Below are 26,643 nucleotides of genomic sequence, written 5' to 3'. Positions count from 1 at the left end.
TCATCCTCTCGACTACCCCTCTTAACAACAACCCGTGACAGATGTTGTACATGCATACGGTATGGTACTCCATGTCTTGCACACCGGAACCTCGAAGCACCTTTTGATAGACACCCGTACGTGAATGTATCGCATAGGTAATTGGCTCTTGCTCATATTCAAGCATTTGGGCAGCCACGCAACTGTAAATGCACACTGCCTGGCCCCCTTGCCCGCCCCCGGAGGCGATTGGCAAACCCCAAGCAGGTCTCCAAGTCCAACAAATGACGTCTCACATGGTTAGGTACCACAACTTCCCAATGTAGGACTTCCGACTTCGCGGTAAGCTGAATGGCTGATGAACCGCTGAGAACGGCCGACACGCATCGCCCTTCGCCAAATATATCAAGGTCCAATGGATCATGATCCGGGTAACGATGGCCTGGATTGGCAGCGCAGTGGTTCCATCGTTTCACACGGTTGACGCTCCCAACTCTCAGCAAAGCTCGGTCAGCACCAGGATACAAGAGTCTACGAAGTATACCTTACTCTTCCCAGGCCGATTTGTACTCACCACTCACCCCGCATCATTCCTTCCCTTCCATTGCCAATTCTCTCCCATCACCCCAAGCCTCGCCATGCTCCTCAGAACACTCCACGGTCCTAAATGTGGCCTTCTCGGTCCTGCTCTATCACCGAGCCGGTTATGGCAATGGAGGCGTCGTGTCTCTTCCATGGCTGCCATGAACGCCAGTCTCCCTAAAGGCAAGGCCGAGGGGGATATTTCAGACACTTTTGCTTCACTCTCTGGCAGACAAGCCCAAGCTCTTCCAAACCGCTTCCGCGAACTCAAACTGCGACTCGTAAATGGCCATGAAGACGCCTTCATTGCTAGTTGGAAGCGGCTGCTCGCGATTTTGAGAGAGGAGAACGAAGTGATCGCGCGCACTGGGCCCAGCATCGTGCCCGAGGTACGATTCAGCCACCTCCAAGAAGACCTCCACAGCAAAGCGCACGACATTAAGAAGCGGGGCGTTGCCGTCATCAGGGGTGTCATCCCTGAGGACGAGGCAAGAGCATACAAGTTCGAGGTGGAGGAGTATACAAGACAGAACCCGCACACAAGAGGTCAGTCAGTCCTTACATCTCCATCACTAAGGTACCTCTCTAACCTTTGGTGCGCAGGATTCCCACAAGACCAACCGCAGGTATTCGAACTCTACTGGTCGCCAGCACAGGTCCGCGCACGAGGCCACCCGCGGCTGCTACAGACACAGACGGCGCTGATGGCGGCGCTGTGGCGGGTCTCGGACGCCCGCGCCCCGATCAGCCTGCGCACTCCGCTCGCGTACGCAGACCGCCTGCGCATCCGGCAGCCGGGGGACGCGCAGTTCGCGCTGGGTGCCCACCAGGACGGCGGGAGCGTCGAGCGCTGGGAAGAGGAAGGGTATGGTAAAGGTGGTGTGTACGACGCCGTCTTCCGCGGGGACTGGGAGGGCTCATACGATCCGTTTGATGCCTCCCCGCGCGTCCACGCCGTGACGGACCTCTACGGTGGCCTCGGCGCCTGCTCCATGCTCCGCGCCTTCCAGGGCTGGCTTGCCGTTAGTCGTTCGGGCCCTGGGGAGGGAACACTGCTGGTTAATCCGCTGGTTAAGGAGGCAGGGGTGTATGCGCTTCTCAGGCCGTTCTTTGAGCCTGTTAGGGAGCTGGATCAGGGGGCAGGAGGTGCCGGATGGGAAGGGTACCTGAGCGAGGGGAATTGGCGGTTTATGGGAGACTCGGAGCGCATGAGCAGCGCATTGCAAGGTGCCATGCCCGGGTGTGCGCAGGAGTTCACTGAGGCGCTGCACCCGCATCTGGAGCTCCAGCGGACCATGGTGCATGTCCCCGAGGTGAGGCCCGGAGACTATGTCATCTGGCATTGTGACAGTGAGTGTTGCCATATGTGTTGCTCTGAATGATGGCTGGAGGCATGGAAGCTGACAATCCCGGTGAAGCTATCCACGCGGTTGACAAGAAACATGGGGGATCTTCGGACTCGAGCGTGTTCTACATCCCTGTGTGTCCGACAACCGAGGCCAGTGCAAAGTACATCGCCCGACAGCGGACCGCGTTTCTCCACGGCACGCCTGGCCCGGATTTCCCTGGTGGCGAGGGCGAGTCGCGGCATATTGGCCGCGCTACGGAGGAGTATGTCAGGAAGTACTGCGATCCCCGGGGAGTGCAAGCAATGGGCCTCGACAAGCTCATCGCGTCGGAGGGCGATACACCTGGCGGGACGGAAGCAGTCGAGAGGGCAAACACTGTTCTTGGCTTTTGAGGTAATTCTGCATCCTCATTGTCTATTTTCCTAACGCGGGTGTCGACGAAGGGACACCTCTCATGGTATGACATCCTCGGGTATCCATCCTATTGCAAGCCACCACTCAATCCGACAAAGCGAGGAAGCCCCCCACAAAGGGTTTTATATAATCCTTCTTGCCAATCGTCAACCCCTTCATCCTAAGAATGTCGTATGCCGTGGTCAAATGGAAGTACATGTTCGGCAGCATGTAGTCGAGCGCATATTGCGAGGTGGAGCAGGTGCCCAGCAGCTGCTTGCCCCAGTGGATCGCCTGCTCCTTCTCCTGGAGATCTTCAGGCTTGACGGTCGCCAGCAGGGCCAGCGTCTTCTCGACGCGCGCGATGAGCTCCTCGAGCGTCGATTCCTCGTCGGCCCACGCCTCGAGCTCCCGGCCGGCCAGGCGCTCGACGGCCTTCTTGGCGAAGTTGGAGACGGTGAGGACTTGGAACTTGAAGGGCAGCATGTCCTCGTGGATGCGGGTCTCGGGAATCGTGGCGGCCTCCGGGTGTTCCTGTGCCTTCTTGAGGAGGGAGAGCAGCGCCGTGAGGGCCTTGGTGCTTGAACCGATGGTGGTGTCGTAGAGAGAGAGAGACATTTTGAAACCTTTCGAGTTTGGTAGACGTTGAAAGTGAGGTGAGCTTGAACGGTTGAGAGTTGAGACTTGGCTTGTCTGGGTGTGACTGGAGATGAGCTGGTCTCGGAGATGGGGAATGTTGAGGTGGATTGCTCGACAACTTATATACAGCTCAAGAACTCAACCATTGGCTTCTAGGACGTTCCTCCGTTACATCTCAAAATCCCCTGTTGAGAATCCGACGCTAGCTCGACTTGTTCTGACGGAGTCGTGACGTGGAGCATCGTCGGTATGTTTTCGGACTGATCGCTAATCAACATCAACCCCCCTCTCACCCATCCCTTCGACCCGACTGCGCTCGGTCCGGTGCAACCCCCAGTCCTGCTTGCGCAGTTATCTTCCCAGGGTAAATATTGGCACCGTATTTGGGAAGACGCGGTATTCTGGCGCACCAGTGGTTGTTCCGTCGTGAGTGCATTATTAATTGAGAATTCCCTGTCAGCTTATTAGTGCAGAGGTGCTGTCGCTCGCACTGCGGTAGATCGCACCCCGGCAGCTGACAAATGCTGTTCCACCTCAAGGTCCACAGTGGGGAAGAGAGGATCTCCGGTTGGCTGTATCCATACCATCAGTGCCGCGCAGGATCGGATCGAACCGCTTGGACGGAGGGCGTGCGCGCCCTTTCGAGATTTGTGCCAGCCGTGGGCATTAGGTGTTCGCATATACCTAACTACGTGCAATTAGGAGTCCGAGGTGTGGCAGGGGAGGGGGGTAGTCGGGTCTTCCAGAGAGCCTGAGAGAGTTGTGCGTTGGGGCGGTGAGTGAAGCGGGAGGATTGAACAGGAGGTACGTACTTTACACCACGATTGTTTACAATCAGATTTCCCAGAAGAAAACTGAAGCGTACAGTACCTGAGATCTGGATATACACGTGTACGTCGAAATACACTACGTCGATTTTGATCTCGGGTAGGGACCCGTAAGGCTGGTTCCGAGATAAGCTTCTTTTGTTCCCTTTTCAGGGGCACAATGCGGGGCCCCGCGAAGCAGAACATGTGCTGCCCACAGCTTCGGGTCACTCGAAGCAGGGTTGCGGTGACGCCATTGTTGGGGTTGGAAGGAGACTGGAGCGGCCCGGTTGCCTACGGTACATTCCAAGGTAACTGTTGAAGCTGGACCAGCAGGTGCGACTTCAACGCGAGATGCAAGATCATCGAGAAGGCAGGATTGATGCGAAACGTTGACTACCTTAGGCACCAGTACTCTATAATACAAGATCGGAGGACACTTATCCTATTTCAACCCTCCTAGGAATTGCAACTTCTCGCAAACAAAGGTATGACGTCACGAAAGTGTCTCTCTGGATACTGCCACCTGCAGTGATTCAGCCGAGTCAAGCCAAGAAGAAAGAAGCCATCCAGAAAAGCAAACGAATTCAACAAGAGTCATGGACAGCTACGCGGTTCCGGCAATCCAGACGCGTGACTCGATTGAGGACGTTTGGGGCCCGCGCACGCCCTACAGAGACGAATGGCCTACAAGGGTCGACCTCGCATGCGATGAGGAACCCGAGAATTGGGTCCAGAGCGCCTGTGTGCTTTGCAGGTGTGTCGTACGATTTCCGTTCGCGTGCTACTAGTCACCCCTGAAGGCCATTACTCAACATCAAATGCATAATGCATACAGCAACTGCTGCGGGCTAGATATTGGCGTCAAGAACGGCAAGGTCGTCGGCGTCAGGGGGAGGGCAACCGACCGTGTGAACAAGGGTCGTTTAGGGCCCAAAGGGCTACATGGGTAGGTACCTTACTTGTATCATTCTTCTTGTTTGGGTGCTTTTCGCTCACTGAGTTAAGGTGGAAGGCCATCCACAGCCCGGACCGTCTGAAGTATCCTCTGGTCCGAAGAAATGGACGTTTGGAGCGAGCATCGTGGGATGAGGCCATGAATCTGATCGTTGCCAAATCCAAGGAGCTCCAGAACCATCTCACCAACCACAGCATCGCTTTCTATACTTCGGGCCAGCTGTTTCTCGAGGAGTACTACGCCCTGGCCCTGGTCGGGAAGGCAGGTCTTCACACGCTCCATATGTGAGAAGCCGCCTTGAAGTTCTCCCGGTCGCCCAGGTGATCTGTCCAGCTAATATTCATGATACTTTTCAGGGACGGAAATACCAGACTTTGTACGGCCACGGCGGCAGCTTCGATGCGCGAGTCCTTTGGCTCCGACGGACAGCCGGGCTCCTACGCCGATATTGACTACACCGAATGCCTGTTTCTGGTGGGCCACAACATGGCGGCGACACAGACAGTCCTGTGGTCGCGGGTCTTGGATCGTTTGGCCGGGCCCAATCCGCCCCAACTCGTCGTGGTAGACCCCAGACTCTCAGAGACGGCCCGAAAGGCAACTCTCCATCTAGCCCCTCGTGTGGGCACTAACCTCGCCTTGCTGAATGGCATCCAATATCTCATGTTCAAAAACGACTGGATCGACCATGACTATGTGTCTAAGCACGTTGTCGGTCTCGAGGGGCTGAAAGCTACCGTTTCCGACTACAACCCGAAGACGGTCGAACACATCACCGGCGTACCGGCCGAGGAGCTTGAGAAGGCGGCCCGGATCATCGGGACATCTAAAAGCTTACTCTCGACTGCTCTGCAGGGGGTCTATCAGTCGAACCAAGCCACTGCCAGTGCTTGCCAGATCAACAACATCAATCTACTGCGCGGCATGATTGGCAAGCCCGGCTGCGGCATCTTGCAGATGAACGGCCAGCCCACGGCCCAAAACAACCGTGAGGCGGGTTGCGACGGGGAATTCCCCGGCTTTCGCAACCACAAGAACCCCAACCACATCGCCGATCTAGCACGCTTGTGGAACATTGAGCCCATTCAAGTGCCGCACTGGAACGAGCCTACCCACGTGCAGAACCTTCTCAACTACATCGAAAGCGGCTCCGTCAGAATGTTCTGGATTAGCGGCACGAACCCTCTCGTCAGCTTGCCAAACCTGCCCCGTGTCCGCGACCTGCTGACCCGGCCAGAACTCTTCGTCGTGTGCCAGGACATTTATCTGACCGAGACGGCGGCCATTGCCGACGTGGTTCTTCCAGCTGCTCAATGGGCAGAAAAGACTGGTTGCTTCACGAATGCCGACCGCACCGTCCACATCTCGCACAAGGCCGTGGACCCTCCCGGCGAGGCCAAGTCGGACTTGGATATCTTTCTCGACTATGCCAGGAGGATGGGATTCAAGGATAAAGACGGCAAGGATCTTCTCCCATGGACAAAGCCAGAGGAGGTGTTCGAGGCCTGGAAGAAGCTGTCGGCCGGAAGGCCGTGCGACTACACGGGCCTGAGTTATGAGCTCCTCACCGGCGGGTCCGGGATACAGTGGCCGTGCAACGCCGAGCATCCGCGGGGTAAAGAGCGGCTGTATACCGACGGCGTCTTCTTCACCGACATCGACTACTGCGAGAGCTTCGGCCACGACCTGGAGACCGGGGCACCGCTCAGCAAAGCCCAGTTCGAGGCCATGAACCCTGCTGGACGCGCCATTTTGAAGGCCTGCCACTACTTGCCACCGATGGACGAGCCAGACGAAGAGTTCCCGCTCCGGTTGTCGACTGGACGGAAAATTCACCAATTCCACACTCGCACAAAGACTGGTCGGACAGCGCTGCAGAAGGCCTGTCCCGAGCCCGAGGTCCGCATCTCGGAGACAGACGCAGCCAGGTTTGGCGTCTCGGACGGGGAGATGGTGGTGGTGCGATCCCGAAAGGGAGCAGTTGAGCTGAAGTGCCGAGTCGGCCGCATTGCCGAAGGGCAGGTATTTATCCCCTTTCACTTCGGATACTGGGATTCGCACGACGGCCGAGCCCGAGCGGCCAACGAGCTTACATTTGGTAAGGACATGTCTGCTCAATCCACTGCACTACTACTACTACCACCATAGGTAGTACTAGGAAAGGTGGTAGGTGTGGTACCAGTCGGGCCCAGAGCTGACGCGAAAACAGATCGGTGGGATCCCGTCTCCAAACAACCCCTGTTCAAGTCGGGCGCGGTTTGTATTGAGAAGATAACGCAGCCGGACCAGCATGATGCGGCAGAGGCTGCACACGTCCGAATTCCAGAGCAGCAATCCGTAACGCTTTCAAAGGTCGCAACCCAGGACGCTGTCAAAGCTGCGACCGCCACAGAGGACCTGACCATTCGCCAGCGCAAACTCGATGTTTGGCTAGGCGAGACATACGAAGGTGCCCTCGCGCTCCTCGGGATCTACGAGACGCTGATCCCCTCCATCGTCCACGACCCGGAAATCGAGAGCGGCCTGCGGGTGATGCACCGCCTCGCCGACGACATGCGGGCCAAGCTCGAGCCGCAGCTGGCAAAGTACGAGAACAAGGACAAGAAAAAGGAGGAAAGGGGCGGAAACGAGGTCGACGAGCACGGCCATCATAGTATGCGGCGCGCACACGCCCTCCGTGACGCCTTGTTCCCATGTTCCGACAACAACGACGGCGACGATGGCAACAATGAGACCACACCCGGGCCGCGGAGAACTCAGTATCAGGTGCTCGAGACGCTGCAGGCGCTGGTCGTATTCCTGGCCCATATCCAGTCCATGGTTGCGGCGCTGGTGCCCACGGCGCAGGCGCTCTGGGACGAGGGTTTTGTCGAGGCGGTCGAGAGCGCCCAGACGTGTCTGTCGCGCATGCGGGCGTGGGCGGCGCACCTTGTGGAGATGAGGGGTCCGCAGACTCTTTTGGTGCCGTTTTAGCTTCCATCACCCCGAGACCTGTTAGCAGTTCTACTACTTGGGTACACAAAGCACAAACCACCCGGTCTGCTCGTTCATTACCTTCAGTTACTACCTACAGTTCAACCCTTGTTTGTTTGTTAGCGCAAGACTCTGACAGCGGTCCTTGTCCAGAAATTAGAGAAATGCTTCTCAGCAGCCAGAACGGTTAACTCAATGCAAGAAAAAAGAGTATCCAGCATTATTCAAGAGGACTATTTTCTTTAGAGCCTTTTTTTCGTGAGAAAACTGACTGTTTTGCTGTTGAAATTGAAATCTTAGGGCTGATCCTGGTGTTGAAGTCAGGCGCTAACGAACAAACAAGAGGGGGGGACTGTATCTAGCTGCTACTTATTTATTGGTTGCCCGTGAAATTCGAGCAATTGTTTTTTGGGCTATAAGGGGTATAAATGTGTGTACTGTGCTGTCGTCCGTCTGTCACCCGGTCAACATTGTTTACTTGTTACAATTTGGTGTCGTCTCCCTCATCAACAACCAAGGCCGTCTTCCGGGTTGAGCTCTCTGCTTGCTCCTCAGTTGCGAAAGATGCGCACCTGTTGAACAGATTAGTGACGTCACTACTATCGTACCGCATTCATTTCAACTCCAGGTTCAATTTGGAACCAGTTCCAGCCTTCACTGGAACATTAACCCTGTTCATCCACACACCCAAACCTGGAGTCCTGACCAAACAGCCTGAAGCTAATGCCTCCACAATCGCGGTTCATGTTCTCCTGGCAAAAATTCGGTTCTAAGCCTGAAAGCCTCCTTCAAGCGACCATCCAAGGGGCCGCCATATCATAAGCGGGGCCCGATACATGCAAGATTCTCCATTCCTGGTACTCACATCAGATACCTTAGTATTTATCATGACTTTGGGCTACTCGGAGGCTCTCGCCAGACTGCTTACGGTCGCCCAAGATCAACGTACCGCTACTACCCCCGAATGTTACCAACGATGTGTCTCCCTGCGGGACACGACGGGGGCCACCGCGGCCCACGATATCACCAGTCCCAAGTCCATACCCGAGTATGACACGTCGGCTATGGATGGTTATGCCATTCACTCACACACCACAGCGAACGCGTCTCCTGTGACCCCAGTGCTTTTCAGGGTGCAGGGAAGTCTAGCAGCAGGGGATGATCCGCGAAGCATTTCCTGGCCTACTCCCAACACGGTTGACGAAATGGAGTTGAACTCGTGCGTGGAGATCATGACAGGCGCCATCTTTCCTGATCGTGCATCAACGGGAAAGCCGTACGACGCCTGTGTCAGAGTAGAGGATGCCAAGATCGTGGACACACCGCTACATGGAGGCGGTAGAACCATCGCTGTATCACACCCGGTTACGCCAGGCGTTAACAAGAGGTTGGCCGGCAATGACATCCGCGAAGGAGATGTCATGGTCAGAAAGGGGCAGGTAATCCGGCCAGCACACATCCTAGCGCTGGCCGCTGTCGGGATTCAGTCGATTCCGGTTGTACCAAAACTCCGTGTAGCCATCGTGTCAACGGGGAGGGAACTGATCAACGGAAAAGGAGCCACAAAGGACGCCAACGGCCCGTATCTAACAGTGGCTATCAGAGAAATGGGCGCAGATGCGGATTTTGTCGGCATTATCGGCGACGACCCGACAGCTTTACAGGACCACGTCCAGAACCTGGTCGACTCGGGTTTGTACGATCTCATCTTGACAAGCGGCGCCGTCTCGAAGGGCAGGTTTGATCACGTCAGGGCCGTTCTCGACAAGACCAAGGCGGAGATTATCTTCCATGGCTTGGCCATTCGACCTGGCCACCCCGTGTTATTCGCACTCTTGCCTGAAAAGAAGGGCAGGAGAATTCCTCTGTTCGGCCTGCCGGGCAACCCCGGGGCAGCAGCCGCCTGCTTTCGGCTTCTGACGGTGCCCTACCTCCGAGCCGTCCAGGGGCAACCGATGGAACAGCCCATCCGAGCAGTCTTGCAGTCCGAATGCGCGCGGAAAACAACACACCCGCCACCGGGGACGGACTGGTTCCGACACGGCACCCTCTCGGCGTCGTCCACCGGACAGCTGACGGTCCATCCGACCCCCGAACAAAGCCCCGCCAAGCTGGGTCCCTTTCTCTCGGCCAACTGCTGGATCCATCTCAAGCCCGGCGAGCAGGCTTCCACGGAGCAAAGGACTAGTAGTGGTATGCCCGTTGACTGCTACCCTCTATCTCCTACAGGCATGCTTGCCCTCTCACCCTCGACAGGTGCATGGACATGAATCAACCCTTCCTAGTTCGATTCCCTTAAACAGTTAAATACTATTGTTGCCTACATCCCCGGCCCATGACCCAACGACAGCAAGCCATTCCTGGGGAGTATTAACCCCGCTTAGCACACGGGGGTCACCTCGCCAGGGGATCACCTGCCCTTCATTACCAGTGATGAATTCCCTCACCACAGCGCGAGGCCCACACCGGCCGCGGGACTCTTCGACCCTCTCGCACAGGCGGCGCAGGGCGCACGTAGCCCAGACGGCAACCAACGGCTGTTCGATCATCATGATACTCGTGCTGCTGTTGTTGTTATCTGTGTCTGTGTTTGAGGAGAACGACTCGGAGGACGGAACTGTGAAGCACGTCACGGGCGGGCGGTATCCGTCGCAGAGCTCGCCCAGCGCGGATAAGGTTAGACAGGGGTGGTCGCAGGCTATGACCAGCCAAGCTGTCGTGTCGTCGTCGTTGGGCTGTGTGGCTAGGGCGGAGAGTAGCCCTGCCGCGGGGCCGGCTGATTCTTTTGCTGATTTTCTTGATGGTGGAGGTGGTGGTGAAGGGTTGGTGTTAGGGTTTGCCATGTTGGGCCTGGGGGCTAAGTTCCAGTCAGGCCTGTCGAAGATCAAGCGGACTTGGACGTGCTGGGGGATGTTGGGTGTGGGAGGCGGCGGGTGCTTGGGTAGTATGTTTTCATCCTGGGGGTTGGTCGAGGCTGTGGTGGCATTCGTGGTGCTGGTGCTAAGGGACTCAAGATAGGGGTCGAGTTGGGAGTCTGGGGCAAGCGAGATGTAGACCACGGGGGCGTCCGGGCAGGCTCGGTGGAGGAGCTCGATCTGATGCAGATAGAGCGGCCGGTTGTCGGGCATTTTGAGGAGGTGCTTGGGGGAGCCCATCCGCGTGGACTTGCCACCCGCGAGCATCAGGGGCGTGAAGTTGGAGGTCATTGCAGAGTCTGGTGTGAGGCAATTCGATCAAGATGAGATTGTGATTTGATTCCAGCTGCAAATGAGCATGTAGTCCGTAAAGACAGGCTAGACAAGTTTGAGGTGACGTCATGTAAGCCAGGTATAAAAGAGGGAGCGCGAACTTGACTCGGGAGCTTGCCGACCCAATGATCCCACGGATTCCATGTATTAGTGAGCACGTCCAACCCCCTAAGAGCAAGTCAAACATGACACTCGTTCTGATAAGGCGTTGAGTACCTACCTTATTATCTCCGCATAGGTAGTACTTCAAAATTGCATCCAAGACCCTTACTTCGTACTCATTAATAAGTAGGTACATATACCATCCTAGCCAGTTACTACTACTAGTAGTATCCAAGCTGAGCAGTTGCGGCACTTCCCAAGGTCACACCCCTTTATTTTCCAGTAAACACAAACCACTCGCCAGTGCTAGTGTCAAACGTCAAGTTAGTCCCCACCGTCTTTCCACCCTTAAGACTCCCACTCTCAACAGTCTTCACCCCGAACGACGCAGCCTGGCGATCCAGTCTGTTCGCGTTGTGCTTAATGGTGAAGTTGGCCAGAGGGATCTCGTAGCCGTTGCGGGTCGTGACAGACGGCAAACCAAAGAAGCTGGCGTTGACGGCATCGTACCCGATCGACAGCTCAAAGTACCCCCGGTAGTACAGGTCCTGCCACTGCAGCTCACGGTTGGCGGCCGTCAGCCAGGCCGAACCCGCGTTGGCGGCCGTGAGGGTAATGTTTTGCCCCGCGGGGCAGGGAGAGCTCACGGCGCTGCCCGCCAGCTCCACGCCAATGGCCCCCGCACCGGATTCGGGGTCGTATGCTTTCGTGTCGAGCCAGGCGAGGTCGGATACCCACGAGGCGTGGGAGTCGCCGGCGAGGAAGATGGTGTTGTTGATCTTGTTCTCGTAGAGTGTGTTGAGGGTGCGGTTGCGGTTGGCCTGGTAACCGTCCCACTGGTCGTAGTTGAGCGGGTTCTCGTTGCCGAAAGCGAGGCTTTCGTTCATCCGGCTGAAGATGATCTGATTGCCGACAATGCGCCAGGCCGCGCCGCGAGACGAGCTCTCGCGCAGCTTGCGGTAGAACCACGCCTCCTGGCGAGGACCCATCAAGGACCGCCCGGTGTCGTTGCTGATGGCATGCACGTAGTCCGTGTTCCAGTACAAGTCGGTGATGCTCCGGTCGTACTGACGCGTGTCCAGCATGAGGAGGTCGAAGAGATCGCCAAACTGGAAATCCCGCCAGATGCGGAGGTTGTCATCCATGTCAACCTGACGGATTGGCACTGGGAGAGAGATCCATTAGTATTAGCGCGGTGATCAGGAGTGGTGACATCCCTGACAAAGTGGCAGTGAAATTCAAGCCGTGACCAGGTAGTAGTCGGGCAGTAGTAATACATGGTCATTGGGCAAGGATGCTTACTCCATTCGAAGTAGGCGCGCACGGCGTTCATCTTCCGTTGATCCACGGCAACGCCGCCGTCGCTGATGAAAGAGTTCTCAGTGTTGTTCAGCTCAGACATTCCGTCACGGTACGTGTTGTCAGCAACCTCGTGATCTAGGGGGTGTCGGATGTCAGCTTCTCGGGCTCTTTCCCTATCCGCCAACCTAGAGTTGTCAGGCAGGGTAATACGCACCGTCCCAAACTGGAATCCACGGGAACTGCTGGTGGCTGGCAAGCAGATCCAAGTCGGTGCGGTAAGTGGCGATCCTCTTGCGGTAGTCATAGAGACTGTTGTGCCTATATCAGTACATGATGCAGGGCAGACAGGGTAAAGCGGGGAGTGGCGTACGTAAAGATTTCCCGGTCTGGCAATGGGATACGGTCATATGCGTTGCCCCAGCCGTAGTAGCCATTCTTGTACTCGTAGATGTAGTCACCGAGATGGATCACGTAGTCGGCTGAATCCTTTCGAACGGTGTTACCGTAGGCATTGAAAAAGCCAAACGCTGAAGACTTGTGAGAAAGGAATATGACAGTGGGGGAAACAAGTGACCCTGTGCTTACGGTAGTTGCTGCACGAATAGATGGCAATCCTGATGGGCGAGTGAACTTTGCCTTTCTTCGACGGCAGTGTTTTGGTCCGGCCGAGCGGGCTGGTATTGTTGGATTTGCAGATGTTGAACTGATAAACTGCTCAGGAGATATGGATGAGTATGCATCGTGAGGTCATAAGGGGTAAAGAAGGCAATCAAACTCACAGTACTGAGTGAACGGTTTCAACCCTTTTGCTTCGACCTGCAGCAAAAACAGTAGAGTAAGTTTTGAACATCGTTGTATAGGTGAACCCTGTGCTGCCCTTGACGGCAGGAGAGACAATGTCAACACTGGCCAAACTGTGCTTACCTTGACGGTGAAGTCAATGTCCGAGCTAGTGTAAGCCGTCCCCGAGGAGACGGGATGAGACAGATCCTGCTTCTTGGAGACCTTCCATTCGACGCAAACTGGGGCCTTGCTGGCCCTCACATAGGCGTCGGTTTCGTGGCTGTAGAGATCAACATAGCCCGAGACGGTGATGTTGCTCGCATCGTTGTCCGAGGTAGGTGCTGCACGAGTCCAGAGAATGACGGAATCCTCGAGTGGATCGCCACTGGCAACGCCGTGGGTGAAGTTGAGCTGGTTCGGAGACCAGGGAGAATTGCTATGAGTGCGGGCGGCGACCTTGCGGATCGACACTCCCAGGGATGGGTGATGTTGTGAAGGTGAGAAGTAATTGATGTTGCCCGTGTAGAAGGCCGTCGCCGGGGCGGCGAGCCCAATGCCAACGCCAAAGACTGCAAAGTGCTTCATGGTTCCTGCGTGTCAGAGATTTGCACTCTGCAATGTTCGGAGCATGAGCCGCTTCTATCGTAGTCCGAGTCTTCAGTCCGGGGACTCGGGAGACTTGGAACCTTGACCTTTGGGTCAGTACTTGAGATCGAGAGAGTTTCCAGAGTCAAGATTCTGAACGAACCCTGATGGCAATTCGAATTCAGGGCTGTGATCTCTCTAAGTACTTGAACATATGCTCACCGTCATACCTTGAGCCGTCAGCAAAACACAGAGCTTCGCTTGCATGCCGGTCGCCCGGCTTGAGCCCGGTTGCCGGGATTACAGCGGGTCCCGCGGGTCTTGATGCTGCCATGCTTATAACACCTACTACGTACGGTAAGTCAGTAAGATGGTCGCATTGGTGGCTCGCATAGGGCCACGTGCCGTGCCTTAACAATACTACCCAAAGACCGAAGGTAGTTCACCGGCAGCAACAAGCTGAATAGTGATTTCCCATGTAGCCCGCGATAGGCTGCAGCTGAGGGTAAGCCTCCGTAGATATATATCTGGTACCTGGGTTATAACGCCGTCCTTCTCCACTCCTTATTCTTCTTTTCCTCCAGAGACTGGAGTTAGACCCTAACCTTCACCGACCTCATCGTTCCCCGCCAAAACCTGGAAATTGACTGACAAAGTTGACGATGACGATTGACGACTCGTTTCCACTTGACCCACTGGATCGACTTGACGAACCGAACTGTTGAGTCGGACCACGTGCCTATCTTTCAGCTTGTCGACTTGTCCTGCTTTTCTTCCCCACCAGATTTTGCCGAGGTGCCCTTTTAGGATAACGGCCGGGATATCTGTACTTGCGTCTTGTACTCTTTCGTAGTACGAAGTAGAGGGGTATCCAACCTCTACTGTGTACACGAAGCCACACGTTCAAGCCGCGCAAAGTTAGCCAGTACTGAGAAATATAATAGTTCATTGTTTAGGTGGGAATAGAACTCTTACAAAGAGACTGCAAGTTGTTAACTGAGGTCAAGTTGTTAACTGAGGTCAAGTTGTTAACTGAGGTCAAGTTGTTAAGAGACTAAGCTATCAGTGGGTTAGTGTTATCTATGTACGGCACATAGGATTCTGCCCTTCTCCCTGGCTCCCGTCGACCAGCAGGCCACAAGGCGAGCTGTGCAAGATTGGGCCATCTTATTGTTGTTGATGTGAAGAAAAAGAGGGAAGCGTGTAGGACTTGGAGGTCATGACATAAAAGTGACTCTTATACCAAGTAGGTATCTACCGACCTACCTTAGGTACCTAGGTAGCCTCTTATAATAGGAGAAAGAGCAAGTTTGATGGTTTTAGGTATGGGCAGACCGTTAATATCTCGCCGACTGCATGCATTCGAAACTGTCGCTGCCGGGCCTCAGGCTTGACATGCCTATAGGCCTGTATCGCGCACACCCAGGTAGTACGCCATGTCAACATTGTCAACTTGAAGCTGCGGGTGATGTTGAAGGCTGTAGCTGCCGCACGCGGACCTCAGCTTCTTTGGTACAGATAATACTAGGACCGGTGTAATGTAGAAAGGTACGAAGACACATAAAGGGGATGAAGACATAAATGCAATGTGAAATGGTCTTCCCAGTGTGAGCGCTTCCATGTTGTGGAAAACCGTGCGTTTGAGCTACCAGTCGGTGTTTATGTGGGTGAGCAGTCGAAGCGATCTTATGAGTATATTTTCCCATATTTATTCGCTTTTGAGCTTTGTAGTTGCTTCCAATCGTGTCAGAGGAATCACCAACGAGCTGGGTGTCAATACTATCAGTATCATTGTTGTCTATGTTCTTGGGAACCGCAGAGTAGGGCGTCATAAGAATACAGTCGAGCTCAAGAACTTACACCAGTCAGGTACTAGTACTAGTAGTAAGGCCAAAACGAAGATATGTGGTCTTCGGCATATAGAAAGGTTAGGGCAAAGTCGAATTGCGCGGCCCCTTTTCCCCCGTGCCTGGACCAACCTTTTGGGCCGGACACGGAGAAGCCCAAGGGCGAAGAAGGTCGATGGCTGTGTATCAAGCTCATTAATCTGTTTGCAGACCCTCGTAGGAGCACAGGATGGAGGCCGGGCGGCAGATTCGTGCTTGATCCTTCTCCCGCCTTCTGTTTCTTTCTGCGTTCCTTGGCGGCAGATGTCTTCGACGGCTCAGCTTTATTACCTAGGTACCTAGTCACGGCTCACGAATGTCTTGTTGCGCCCAGCTAAACATCACATGAGTACTTACAATCTCTTTACGGGCGTGTAGGTACTTATGTCCACCGTAGAATCATGTTACATACCCCCTACTTTACGGACTTGCCTCGTCGGCTCGTCCGGATAGGTAGGCACGTGCCTCTGGGTTATGAATTCAGTAATGAACCGATGAACCGGTTGTATCCGCACATGTAAAGCGACGAACTGCCAAGGGGTATTATGTGATACTTCGCTGCGCCCTTGCCACGACTCGGGAGCCTTGGGAATTATGACCTGGCTGCCGCCTGCGACTCTGCGTCGTACTATCTACTAAGAATAATATGATGTGAGTCGAAGTGTTCAGTGTCAGTCGAGCGAGACAATATGCAAGCCTAAGCTATCAAGCAGATCTGTATGACTTTCAGCCGTTCCTACGTTAAGTGTTCATACTTAAGGTACGTGGCGAGGTGAAGGTGAAGGACACTCAGTGCCAGATTTCATGCTATGGGTTCTCCAGCGCTTTCAAGATGCAATAGCCATATCCAAAGCCTTGAATGCCCAGGAGGTGCTACTATTGCTGCTGCTCCAGGAGAATCACAGGTAAGCTGTCAGTTTCGTCCTTGACTAGCAACACACAGGGTCAAGTACGTCATGCCACGAGCAGCAAACAGATAGAATACTCATTGGATCTTCATTAAGGCGGGAAGCCAATATAGATAGTAGGTAGGTACTGCACCTAATCATCCTTTTGCCCGCTTCCAGTCATCTGCCAGCCCTGGCAAATGCAGTCTTCGCACATTCTTTTACACCCGCTTCCGTCCGCCGAACTCCACGTTCAACCAAGAGCCGTGGACTGAAAGCGCCCAAGCCTTGACATATGCCGTCCATCTTGACTGCCCAAGTGGTCATGATTTTCAGCCACTAGGTAGTACTGGTATCTCACGCCACAGTCCACGGTTGCGAAAGGACACAACGTCTAGAGTGACACTGCGCAACCCATCATCGATGACGAGAGTAACAGGGGAGGCCTCGAACACTAGAAGTAGGAACCGGGTCGAGACCTTGCTGCAATGACATCTCGGTCGTCCTTGGGCCCCCTATTTTGGTTACAGACATTCGACGGGTAGCATCGTCAGTAACTGCATCCAACATAAAGGGTGTCCTGGCCACATGGCTTGGGCTATAGAATGTTCTGTATTATGCAGCCTCCCCTGGATGGTGTCTGTCATCTCCGACCCCTTTTCTCAACCAAATAAGGCAGCTCGGTTTCTGGTACCTAGGCGCCTTGTTTATTTATTTATTTTCCGAGTCTTCTTGCCCTATCACAATTCTGCCGCACTCTCAGCCTGCTCTAGGCCGCCACCCCTGGTGACGTCGCAGCAAGTCTTGTTAGTAGCCGAGTTGGAATTTGCCGTCAACACACATATATCACCCTACCCGTCTTGTTATTTACCCCACCAAGTGCTGCCCAGAACACGCAATGACTCCTATAGGTCCCAGTGATGGCGCCAGAATCTATTTCTATATTGTTCAATTTACAGCCCACAGCTCGCCATGAGTCCGGCAATTCACGCTCCGGGGGTATTCCGGCAGTTTATCCAGGATGGGAGGCTTAGTCTGGGGAATGTCGTGTAACTGACGGTGCTGTAAAGAGTTATAAACCAGGAAGGTCATCCCATCGCCGTCGCTTCGCCAAGCTCGCTGCTCCGCCGTCAAACTGTCTCTCCCCCCCTTGCCCCCTGAATCCCAGCCTGCAACGCTGATCGAGCGTCTCCCTTTCCAAATTCCCTCGAGGCTCCCGACAACTGACCCAAGAAAATAAAGGTCTCAACGCAGAACGCGATGCTGTGGACCGCCCTCATCGCGCTTTCGGCGTTCGCTGAGGCGGCGCCAGCGCCGAATCCCCAGTTCGGCGGCGGCATGGGCCAGATGACCATGCTGCGGTTCGGATGCTCCCAGATCGTCATTGACCGGATAGACCCCCTCGTCAACCCGGGCCAGATGCCCTCGCCGCACATCCACCAGATCGTGGGCGGCAACGCTTTCAATGTGACCATGCCAACCGACGATGTCTCGCAACACGCCAGCTGCACGACGTGCGCCTTTGCCGACGACTTCTCCAACTACTGGACTGCCAACCTGTTCTTCAAGGCCCGCAATGGCAGCTATAAGCGGGTCCCGCAGGGCGCTGCTGCGTGCGTTTTCTCCCCTTCGCCGAGGCAAGGCGTCTAGCTGAGCCTGTGTGTAGATACTGACCATCATGTTTGCAGGTTCCAATTCAACGATCGGTTCAGCACGCAGACAGATGGCGGTATCCTGGTCTACTATGTGTCTGCGCAGCCCGGCAGTATCACTGCCTTCAAGCCTGTAAGCAGCTCCTAGTCCCTACAATAATACCCTTTGACTTAAGAGAAGGAAGGAGTGACTATCCTGACACGCTCATTGACGTAGGGTTTCCGCATGCTCGTCGGCGACCCCAACATGCGGTCCCGGCCCGACCAGAGCCTCAGGCGGCAGAACTGCTACCGGTGCTACACCGGCCCCAACTTTGGCGGCGACACCGCGGCACCGTGCCAAGGCACCATCGACACTGAGAAGCTGCCCGCTGCCCCTTGCCCAGGCGGCATCCGCTCCAACATCCACTTCCCTACGTACGTACTCCCCCTTCCCCTTTTTTCCTCTGGAAGTAAACAAAAACAAAAGAAAGGGGGGTTCGTGCACTAACCCGTAACGCAACCAACAGCTGCTGGGACGGCAAGAACCTCGACACGCCCAACCACCAAGACCACGTCGCCTACCCGGTCAACGGGCCCGCGACCTTCCTCAGCCTGGGCGGCAACTGCCCGGCCTCCCACCCGGTGCGGATCCCGCAGCTCATGTACGAGGTCGTGTGGGACACGACCAAGTTCAACAACCGGGCCGAGTGGCCGGCCGACGGTTCGCAACCCTTCGTGCTCAGCACGGGCGACCCCACGGGCCTGGGCCAGCACGGCGACTACGTCTTTGGCTGGAAGGGCGACTCGCTGCAGCGGGCCATGGACACGGCGGGCTGCTTCGGCGCCCAGTGCGCCAACCTGCGCACGCAGACCATCGATGCTGCCAAGCGCTGCGCGGTTAGGCAGTCGGTTAAGGAGAACTATGATCAGTGTAAGTAATTGATCCCCGCCAGTTCACCATACCGGGATGGATGGAACGTGTAAGGCTGACATAACTCAAACGCAGGGCTCGACAAGCTCCCGGGTGTCATGTAGATAAATAAGAGACGACATGGAGAGCCGTGCAGGGACGTAGAAGGTGGTGCGGAGGAGGTGTATTATTCACAAGGAGACGCTCATTTCTAGAATGTTGCATCAGCTTGAAGTTATTAAGAAGGCCCATCCAACACTTAACACAGTCAAACAAGAAGGCACTTGATCCGATCTTGGCAGTTTCCCTACTCTAGCCGCGTGCAAGTTCACTTTTTCATGGTAGACTTACTAGTTAAGAAGCCGGTTACTCATATCATTTAACCATGATAGCATGATTGTAAGAGAGTCTATTGACCAATGCCATAATTGCATGGTCTGAGGCAGCAGAGGCCTGGTGAGGATAAACCATGCTTGGGCACTACCCTGATCGGCTGTAACTGGACATGGCCAAAGATGAAACTATTTAATAAGTGTTAGTATACTGATTACTTGTATATAATTACTAAGGAAGAGAACTTCTCTCGCCATCCCGCATCTTCAGCCTCGCCCGGCCCTGAACCACCGGGTGAGATTGAGGCGGGAGGGGAGGGGCGACAGTAACGTCACCCTCTCCTTGCCCTCCCACCTCCATAGCCCCCCCCACAGATGGGGTGATGGCGTCCCGCATCCTCGTCATCAATAGCCCCTCCCCCCCCCCGGATACGGGCGCATAGAGCGTGCCCTCTCCCGAATCAACAGTCCCCGAATCAACAGTCCCCGAATCAACAGTCCCCGAATCAACAGTCCCCGAATCAACAGTCCCCCAAATCACGGTTGAAGTATTCCTGGCCCGTTCGCCTCACTGCGTCCTCCTCCCTGCTCCTCTCCCCAATCAACAGTCCCCCGAATCAATCCTCCCCTCAATCAATCCTCCTCCCAATCAACAGCCCCCCGAATCAATCCTCCCCCCAATCAATCCTCCGCCCAATCAACAGTCCCCCGAATCACACTGCGTCAACGCTGCTGCCCGAGATATCCGATATCCACCCGGGTTATACCGGCAGTAGAAGCTCGGGCAGCAGCGTTGACGTCAATGACATGGTAATCAACAGAGGACGCCAGCGGTCAACAGATTCTTCCTCGGCAACCGAGGCAAGAGCATAGGACTACCTGCGTAGCGCGCTCTCCGCGTTGGAAGAAGGATCTGTCAAACAGCGCTCGACACATCAGTTATGGAAGCCTCGAAAGAGGCCCCCAGTGTTTGGATTCTCCTCGAACGAACTGCCACCAAAAAAATCCAAGTCTGCTTCCCAATGTGGCCTTGAGAAGGGCGGGGCGAACGCATGGAAGTTACCCGTGGTCGCAGAGGTGAACATGTCGCCATCACCGCTTCCAAAACCGTCGGCGCGAGGCGCGTTTGCCAAGCCGGGGACGAATGGTGCTTCCACGCCAAAAGATGGCTGAGGAAAGCTCCGGATCGTTCCATTTGGGACTCCCGCCTGCGGGTGATAGGTAGCGGGCTGTCCGTAGCTATGGACGGACGAAGTCGGTGTCTCCGGGGGCAAAACAGAGTGTGCGACGGAGATTTCCCTCTCGGAAACTCTGCTCCCCGTCCCGGTTTCCCAGGCACGGATTGCTTTTCGTAAGGCGTCGTCAATGATCCTGGGAATGCTTCCCATCGGCAAGCCCTCGCCAGCCTGTATGTGCCTTCCCGCATGCTCCTCGGCCGTCTGGGTGAAGAGGGACGGCATTTCCGTTAGCAGAAAGTGCTGGAAGTTGAGGAGAACCCGGGTCTCGGACGATATAGGTCCCAGATCATCGCCGACTTCGGGGTCTGGCCTCATATCAGCGACCCGGCCCCGCATCGCATTCGAAGGAATCGTACTTACAAGGCGATGGAACTCTTTCTTCTCCAGGGAAGAGCAATCGGTAAATATCAGCCCACTTCTCCTCGTCTGTCTGCCTTTTGGCAGTGTGTTTTCTGGATTTTAGCTGCTTCTCCTGATAGGCTGTGATATCGCCGGGCGAGACTGCGTCGATGACCTCACAGCGCTCGGCAGACATCTCGTGGTTGTTGAGCTGCCTGGCGTCGCTAAAGACTTGTTTGCACCGTTGACAGTGTATCTTGTAATGCCTCCGGTACAGATGCTCCCTGTTGGCCCCTATTAGCTCCTGCCCAATCCGCTGCAGTACTTCGCCACCTACTTCAGCCTTGAAATTGATGACCAGGATCTTACAGCACATGTCTCGTAATTTTGCATATTGTAGGTATGTGGATCGTGTTTTCGGAAAGGACAAGCGAATCTTTTGACCGACTCCGAACTTTTCTTGGATTGGGAGGATGGCGGGCGATATCCTCCGTACTCCTCGTCGTCCTCCTCGTCCTGGTCGCCTGGATAGTGAGTGTACGGGCGGAGTCCCCGGCCAAGTGGTTGGCGGGAAGGTGCACCCCGGCGCCCTCGGCCTGATGACTCACGGAATTGGGAAGAGTCATTCCCCCTTTCGCCTACACACTGTCTAATCATCGCATCCCACTCGTGGTTATACCGTGTCCAAAGTCGCACCATGCCTCTGTCAACAGTTTGATGAAACGATAGCTTCCACTGCCTGGATGCAATGGCTTTTCCGTCGACTTCCAACCAAAAATCAGGCTCGGAAAGACTGTCGTCTGACATCGTCTCGCTTGTGCTGTCGTCAAACAACTGGGAGCCTTCGCGGGTATGCGTTGACAGCGTACTGGAGCTGTTGTGGGGCCTCAAAAGTGATGCTCCAGGTGTTTTTGTGACGGACAAGCGATTTACGCTCTTGCTCCTCGGAGATGGTTCTTTGAGACGGAGCGGTGCGTCGTGATTATCAGCCTCGGGCGTGCACTCCTCTGGCTGGAAATCAGGGTTATCGAAGTGGGCCACATTGTAGCGGCTGTTCTTGAACGTCGGCGTCTGGAACGTCGGCTCCCTCCTTGTGCTAAGGAGCGGAAGCTCGACACTCTGTCTGGCCTCGACGAGACCGTCGCCATCACTTAAACTAGCATTTTTTGCAGTACGAGGCGGAAGGGAGGTCGGTTCACTGACAAGTCGACGGCCCATCACTTCTGATGCTGCTGAGAAACGTGTTGCTACTGACCCCTGAAGCGGGGCCGGGTGGATACCGAAGGCAGGTATGGGGGGTTGCTCTGGTGAGCCGTTTCTTTGCTCTTGCACGTCTGGTCGTCCCGGGGCTGCGATGGGATCGGAGGAACCGAGGTTCCGAGAGCTGTCAATCCGCCGGAGCGCTTTAAGCCGGACCGTGGGGTTTGCCAGGCCCCCAGCGTCACTAAGTGGTTGTTTAGCGGGTCCTATCTGTGCTGCTAGCCGAGCTATGTCTGGCAATGGTGCTGCTGTTTTCTTGAACAGGGGCGCGCGCTCATCCCCAGGACCAAATTGTGGTGTAGCCGCAAATGACCCAGATTTGAGCATCTCGTCTGAAGCTCGGCGGTTCACTGTGGCTATCCGCAGTGGAGCGGGCAGGGGTGATATCGGAGAGACCACATCGTCTGCTGACACTGGAGCACTGGGGTCTTGCTTCGGAGAGGTCTTGATGGGGGAGAGAGTGAGGTTTTGCGACCCTATCTCACCCACGCGTGTGAAAACTTTGTTGACCAGGTCGCTCACGTTCCTCTCGAGTCTGACTTGCGCACTCTTGTACGCGATTTCTGCGATTTCCTGAGGCTTCGTGGTTCCAATCGCAAAACACTCGAGCTTGTCTTGCAGGGAACGGCATCCCTCGAGCGAGCGGCTAGTTGTGTCTGGATCCCAGAGGAACCGCAGCTTTGCTCCTCGGGCATGCTCCTCCCTGCTGACAAGATCGGTCCAAGCAGCGTAAACATGGGGCTGGCGGAGGAGCCCCTCGATGGCACGTGTGTGCTGCCACTCGGCTCTTCCCCTGCCCTCGTCGTAGTGGCTGCCGACGTGCTCAAGGTAGTCCTCCCGAGAAGGGATATATGCAGCGCAGAAGCCGCAACCCCAGGCGGTGCGGACCGTGAAACGCTCATTGACCCTTCCTACAGGGGTCGCTGGCCTAACTCCGTGCTCTCGTTCGCAGTGCTCGGTCAATACAACAGAGTCTGAAAACCTAACGGGACACTTGGGACACGAGTGCCTGACTAATGGGTCATGAACCTCGAGTTCATGGAGCTTCCATTCAGCTTTGGACTCAAAGGATTCATCGCAAAAGGTGCAGCAGTAGCGACGGCCAAGGGACAAACTGTCCTTGCGGAGTTCTTGGTGCAAAGGACTAGTGGCTGAAATCGGAGACTCGATCGACGACTGACGCTGGGAATACCGCGTCGAGGCCGTTGATGCCCTGACGGAGAAGATGCTAGGAACCGTCGAGTTCCTGTCTGCGGTTGACGCCAAGGATAGCCATGAATCCCTGACAACGGGGTCGTCCCTGGCTATTTCTTCCCTGCCCGAGGGGAGGACAACATCTTTGGCTGCACCAGGAAAAGGGACTGATCCTGTTGAAGGGCCATGGGCCGGCCCGTGAGGTAGGGGGCTCGCCGTCTCGGCTGAAGGCTTTTGCGCCTCAGAGTCATGTTGTGGGCGGCGCGGATCCATCTGGAAATGGAATGGGGTAAATTTTGTTGAGGTCAGAATGGAACGGAAAAGGTGGTGTTGATGGTTGAGGGGCAGTGGCTGAAACCTCCCAGCTTGGGATGCAGAGCAGGAAGACTTGAGCTTATGAGGGGGTAAAGTTCAGGTGATAAGCCCGAAGATGGAACCGACACTTAGTGAATCAGGGGTTGTTGCTAGCGGCGAAAAGGGCAGTGAAGCTGGCTGCCCGTCTTGGTGTCACAAAATCGTGGGAACGGAGACACCACTGCCTGCTGGCCTAACTCGCGCGACTCGGACTCATTCCTGTAGGCATCGACGCATCGATTTGCGCCATTCGCGCCATTCGCGCCATTGCGTGTAGTTGATATATAAGGCTTCAAGGGTTGCGTTTATCGCGAGGCTGCATAAGATGATAAGTCACGGCGAGGAGTCGCTCATCGCAGCTGCGCACAACTTGTGTGGAAGCGAAATTGCCTGTGGGTGAGCTTTCGCCTATCAGGACACGCTGATGAGAAAAGCAGAGCAGAGCGTGGAGTGTGCCGTTTTGCTGCTTCAAGTCTGCTGCGCTTCGCTGATTGGCAGCGTGGTGTGTTTCAGCGAATGAGGTCCAATTAGAAGCTCAGTTACCGACGGCATCTTCACCAACGCCGAGTAAGCCTTACGAGTCACAGCTCTCTGCAGCGAAAATCAAGGCACTGCGTAGTGGGGCGTCAGCTTTTAGGGGGGGAACGGCCCGGAAGGATTGCATAGTATCTCCCCTTGCCGTCAGCGTGTCGGGACGCTTTTGCAACTTTTCCAATTGCCATGTGGCTAGATCACCGAGATCAGTCGCTCCCGTTGAGGAAGGAGCTTCAATGTCTGCTGAGCCATTCGCAACGGCATCGCCGAGATGTCGGTCATCTTTAGTGTACGAAGGTAGATAGCGGCCGCCTACCCGCTACATACCCGTATGCCCGGGTGATGTCGGCCGATCGTGACCGGACTATGCTGCGTATGCATACCGTAGGGCTGAGACAACGGCCTGGTTTCGATCTGGAGGTGGGAGGTTGCGGAGTTCGAACTGTTCGACAGCTCGGTTCCGGCGGATTGGAAAAGCGTTGTGAAACCAGCTGTTGCCAGATGGCAGATTGCCAAGCTACCCGATGCGGGAAGGCGCCCGTGACCCCACATCTGCAAATGGCCCGTGCTTAACATGGCTGCAAATTTTTGAAAAGCTTCTGGACGATCAAAAATGGGAGAACCGAAAATAATTGAAGCTCGCCCACCAAGAAGCCGCGGTATTGGAGGCGGACCTCGACGAATCTAGCACGACCTTCCGACCCCCAGTATTACGGACTTGCAGTCGGTCAAGATGGTGGTGGTCAATTATCTGCTCTTCGAGAGCGCCGTCGGGTTTTCCTTGTTCGAGGTCGTCCACCAGGCCGACACAGTCGGCTTGGAATTGCCCGAGGTCAAGGATGCGATGAAGAGCCTCGATAAGTTTGGCAAGATGGTGAAACTGCGCAGCTTTAACCCATGGACGTAAGTGTCGCTGGCACTGCACCGGGTACCCCGTCCACAGCTAATTGCTTACAGCTCTGCCGCCCATGGTTTGGAAGCAATCAACCTCGTGTCCGAAGGCATCATGCCCGAGCATCTCAAGAACACGCTTGAGCTCAACTTGCCGCAAACCAGTGGAAAGAAGAGCAAAATTGTACTGGGCGTGGTTGACAAGCGGTTAGCCGGCGAGATCAGCGCTACCTTCCCCGGCGTCCAGTGCGAAGCAGCCGATACCTCCGAGGTCGTCGCCGCGCTCCTTCGCGGTATCCGTCTTCATGCCAACAAGCTTCTGAAAGGTCTGCAGGAGGGAGATATCAACCGTGCACAGCTCGGTCTTGGCCATGCGTACTCCCGCGCCAAGGTCAAGTTCAGCGTTCACAAGAATGACAACCACATCATCCAGGGCATTGCGACGCTCGACGCGCTAGATAAGGGTATCAACCAGGGTGCAATGCGTGTGAGGGAATGGTACGGATGGCATTTTCCCGAGCTCATTCGAATTGTGAGCGACAATGGAACTTACGCCAAGATCGTCCTGGCTATCGGTGACAAGAAGACCCTGACGGATGAGAGTGTCGACGATCTCGCGAATGTCCTCAATCAAGATCAGGACAAGGCCGAGGCCATTGTCCAGGCTGCCAAGGTCTCAATGGGCCAGGATATTAGCGAGACCGATCTCAACATGGTGAAGGACCTTGCCCGCAACGTTTCAAAGATGGCGGACTACAGGCGGATCCTCGCCGAGTCCCTTGACAAGAAGATGGGCGATGTCGCCCCTAATCTCCAAGTCATTCTCGGCACCCCTGTCGCAGCGCGACTCATTTCCCACGCTGGCTCCCTGACCAATCTCGCCAAGTACCCCGCCTCTACCCTCCAGATTCTCGGCGCCGAGAAGGCGCTTTTCCGCGCTCTCAAGACGAAGGGCGCAACCCCTAAGTACGGTCTGCTTTACCAAAGCTCCTTCATTGGCCGCGCCGGGCCCAAGATCAAAGGTCGCATCTCGCGGTACCTGGCCAACAAGTGCTCCATCGCCAGCCGCATCGACAACTTCTCAGAGCACCCGACACGGCGCTTTGGTGAGGTCATGCGCGAGCAGCTTGAGCAACGACTTGAGTGGTATGCCAAGGGAACAAAGCCAATGAAGAACATCGAGGCGATGGATAAGGCTATCAAGGCCGTTCTTGATGATGAGGGTGATATGGACATTGATGCTGAGGCGATCGAACGGCCCGCTGCTGCGTCGTCAGCAACCCCCGTCAAGGAGAAGAAGGACAAGAAGGACAAGAAGAAGGACAAAAAAGACAAGAAACGGAAGAGCATTGGCGGCGAGGACGTTGAGATGGTCGACGTTAACGGAGACGCCGAGCATAAGAAGAAAAAGAAGAGGAAGTCCACGGGCACTGAATAATGGGCAGTAGTTGGGATGGGATGCTGTTATCTGTTTCTCTGTTTCTC

General features: G+C 55.3%; 9 protein-coding genes across 9 annotated transcripts; 5 read left to right on the top strand and 4 right to left on the bottom strand.

The window, feature by feature from the left end:
• Positions 1–713: 713 nt before the first annotated feature.
• On the top strand, positions 714–2,302 carry N656DRAFT_711485 (DUF1479-domain-containing protein; the record flags this gene model as incomplete). The annotated part of the gene is made up of 3 exons (XM_064811747.1): positions 714–1,107; positions 1,165–1,911; positions 1,980–2,302. The coding sequence occupies 3 exons, from the start codon at positions 714–716 to the stop codon at positions 2,300–2,302; spliced, it is 1,464 nt and encodes a 487-aa protein (XP_064669280.1).
• Positions 2,303–2,355: 53 nt separating this feature from the next.
• Positions 2,356–3,281, bottom strand: N656DRAFT_148802 (uncharacterized protein). The gene has a single exon (XM_064808662.1). It carries the CDS (start codon positions 2,919–2,921, stop codon positions 2,409–2,411), a length of 513 nt encoding a protein of 170 aa, XP_064669279.1. The 5' UTR covers positions 2,922–3,281; the 3' UTR covers positions 2,356–2,408.
• Positions 3,282–4,310: 1,029 nt separating this feature from the next.
• Positions 4,311–8,092, top strand: N656DRAFT_780446 (uncharacterized protein). Its single transcript, XM_064815377.1, has 4 exons — positions 4,311–4,697; positions 4,757–4,990; positions 5,063–6,804; positions 6,916–8,092. The coding sequence occupies exons 1-4, from the start codon at positions 4,570–4,572 to the stop codon at positions 7,677–7,679; spliced, it is 2,868 nt and encodes a 955-aa protein (XP_064669278.1). The 5' UTR covers positions 4,311–4,569; the 3' UTR covers positions 7,680–8,092.
• Positions 8,093–8,659: 567 nt separating this feature from the next.
• N656DRAFT_693226 (uncharacterized protein) lies at positions 8,660–9,823 on the top strand (the record flags this gene model as incomplete). The annotated part of the gene is made up of 1 exon (XM_064810667.1): positions 8,660–9,823. A coding segment is annotated over one exon (1,164 nt), but the record flags the coding sequence as incomplete, so codon positions are not given.
• A 266-nt stretch (positions 9,824–10,089) lies between these two features.
• On the bottom strand, positions 10,090–11,037 carry N656DRAFT_829969 (uncharacterized protein; the record flags this gene model as incomplete). The annotated part of the gene is made up of 2 exons (XM_064818591.1): positions 10,146–11,037; positions 10,090–10,093 (listed from the first exon to the last, which is right to left on the bottom strand). Exons 1-2 carry the CDS (start codon positions 10,883–10,885, stop codon positions 10,090–10,092), a joined length of 744 nt encoding a protein of 247 aa, XP_064669276.1. The 5' UTR covers positions 10,886–11,037.
• A 147-nt stretch (positions 11,038–11,184) lies between these two features.
• Positions 11,185–14,005, bottom strand: N656DRAFT_780444 (PhoD-like phosphatase). Its single transcript, XM_064815376.1, has 8 exons — positions 13,930–14,005; positions 13,256–13,800; positions 13,111–13,147; positions 12,917–13,042; positions 12,702–12,858; positions 12,546–12,640; positions 12,332–12,466; positions 11,185–12,194 (listed from the first exon to the last, which is right to left on the bottom strand). The coding sequence occupies exons 2-8, from the start codon at positions 13,697–13,699 to the stop codon at positions 11,302–11,304; spliced, it is 1,887 nt and encodes a 628-aa protein (XP_064669275.1). The 5' UTR covers positions 13,700–13,800; positions 13,930–14,005; the 3' UTR covers positions 11,185–11,301.
• Positions 14,006–17,451: 3,446 nt separating this feature from the next.
• Positions 17,452–19,496, top strand: N656DRAFT_780442 (uncharacterized protein). Its single transcript, XM_064815375.1, has 5 exons — positions 17,452–18,085; positions 18,161–18,257; positions 18,342–18,541; positions 18,634–19,037; positions 19,113–19,496. The coding sequence occupies exons 1-5, from the start codon at positions 17,733–17,735 to the stop codon at positions 19,139–19,141; spliced, it is 1,083 nt and encodes a 360-aa protein (XP_064669274.1). The 5' UTR covers positions 17,452–17,732; the 3' UTR covers positions 19,142–19,496.
• Positions 19,497–20,018: 522 nt separating this feature from the next.
• Positions 20,019–24,115, bottom strand: N656DRAFT_148524 (uncharacterized protein). Its single transcript, XM_064808660.1, has 3 exons — positions 21,263–24,115; positions 20,947–21,209; positions 20,019–20,891 (listed from the first exon to the last, which is right to left on the bottom strand). The coding sequence occupies exons 1-3, from the start codon at positions 23,650–23,652 to the stop codon at positions 20,284–20,286; spliced, it is 3,261 nt and encodes a 1,086-aa protein (XP_064669273.1). The 5' UTR covers positions 23,653–24,115; the 3' UTR covers positions 20,019–20,283.
• Positions 24,116–25,000: 885 nt separating this feature from the next.
• N656DRAFT_790315 (Nop domain-containing protein) lies at positions 25,001–26,596 on the top strand (the record flags this gene model as incomplete). The annotated part of the gene is made up of 2 exons (XM_064816877.1): positions 25,001–25,170; positions 25,225–26,596. The coding sequence occupies 2 exons, from the start codon at positions 25,001–25,003 to the stop codon at positions 26,594–26,596; spliced, it is 1,542 nt and encodes a 513-aa protein (XP_064669272.1).
• Between the last annotated feature and the right edge of the window lie 47 nt (positions 26,597–26,643).

The sequence above is a fragment of the Canariomyces notabilis genome (assembly GCF_033297395.1).
Source record: "Canariomyces notabilis strain CBS 508.74 unplaced genomic scaffold N656scaffold_14, whole genome shotgun sequence".
Taxonomy (NCBI): domain Eukaryota; kingdom Fungi; phylum Ascomycota; class Sordariomycetes; order Sordariales; family Chaetomiaceae; genus Canariomyces; species Canariomyces notabilis.
This window is presented reverse-complemented; position numbering and strand designations above follow the sequence as displayed.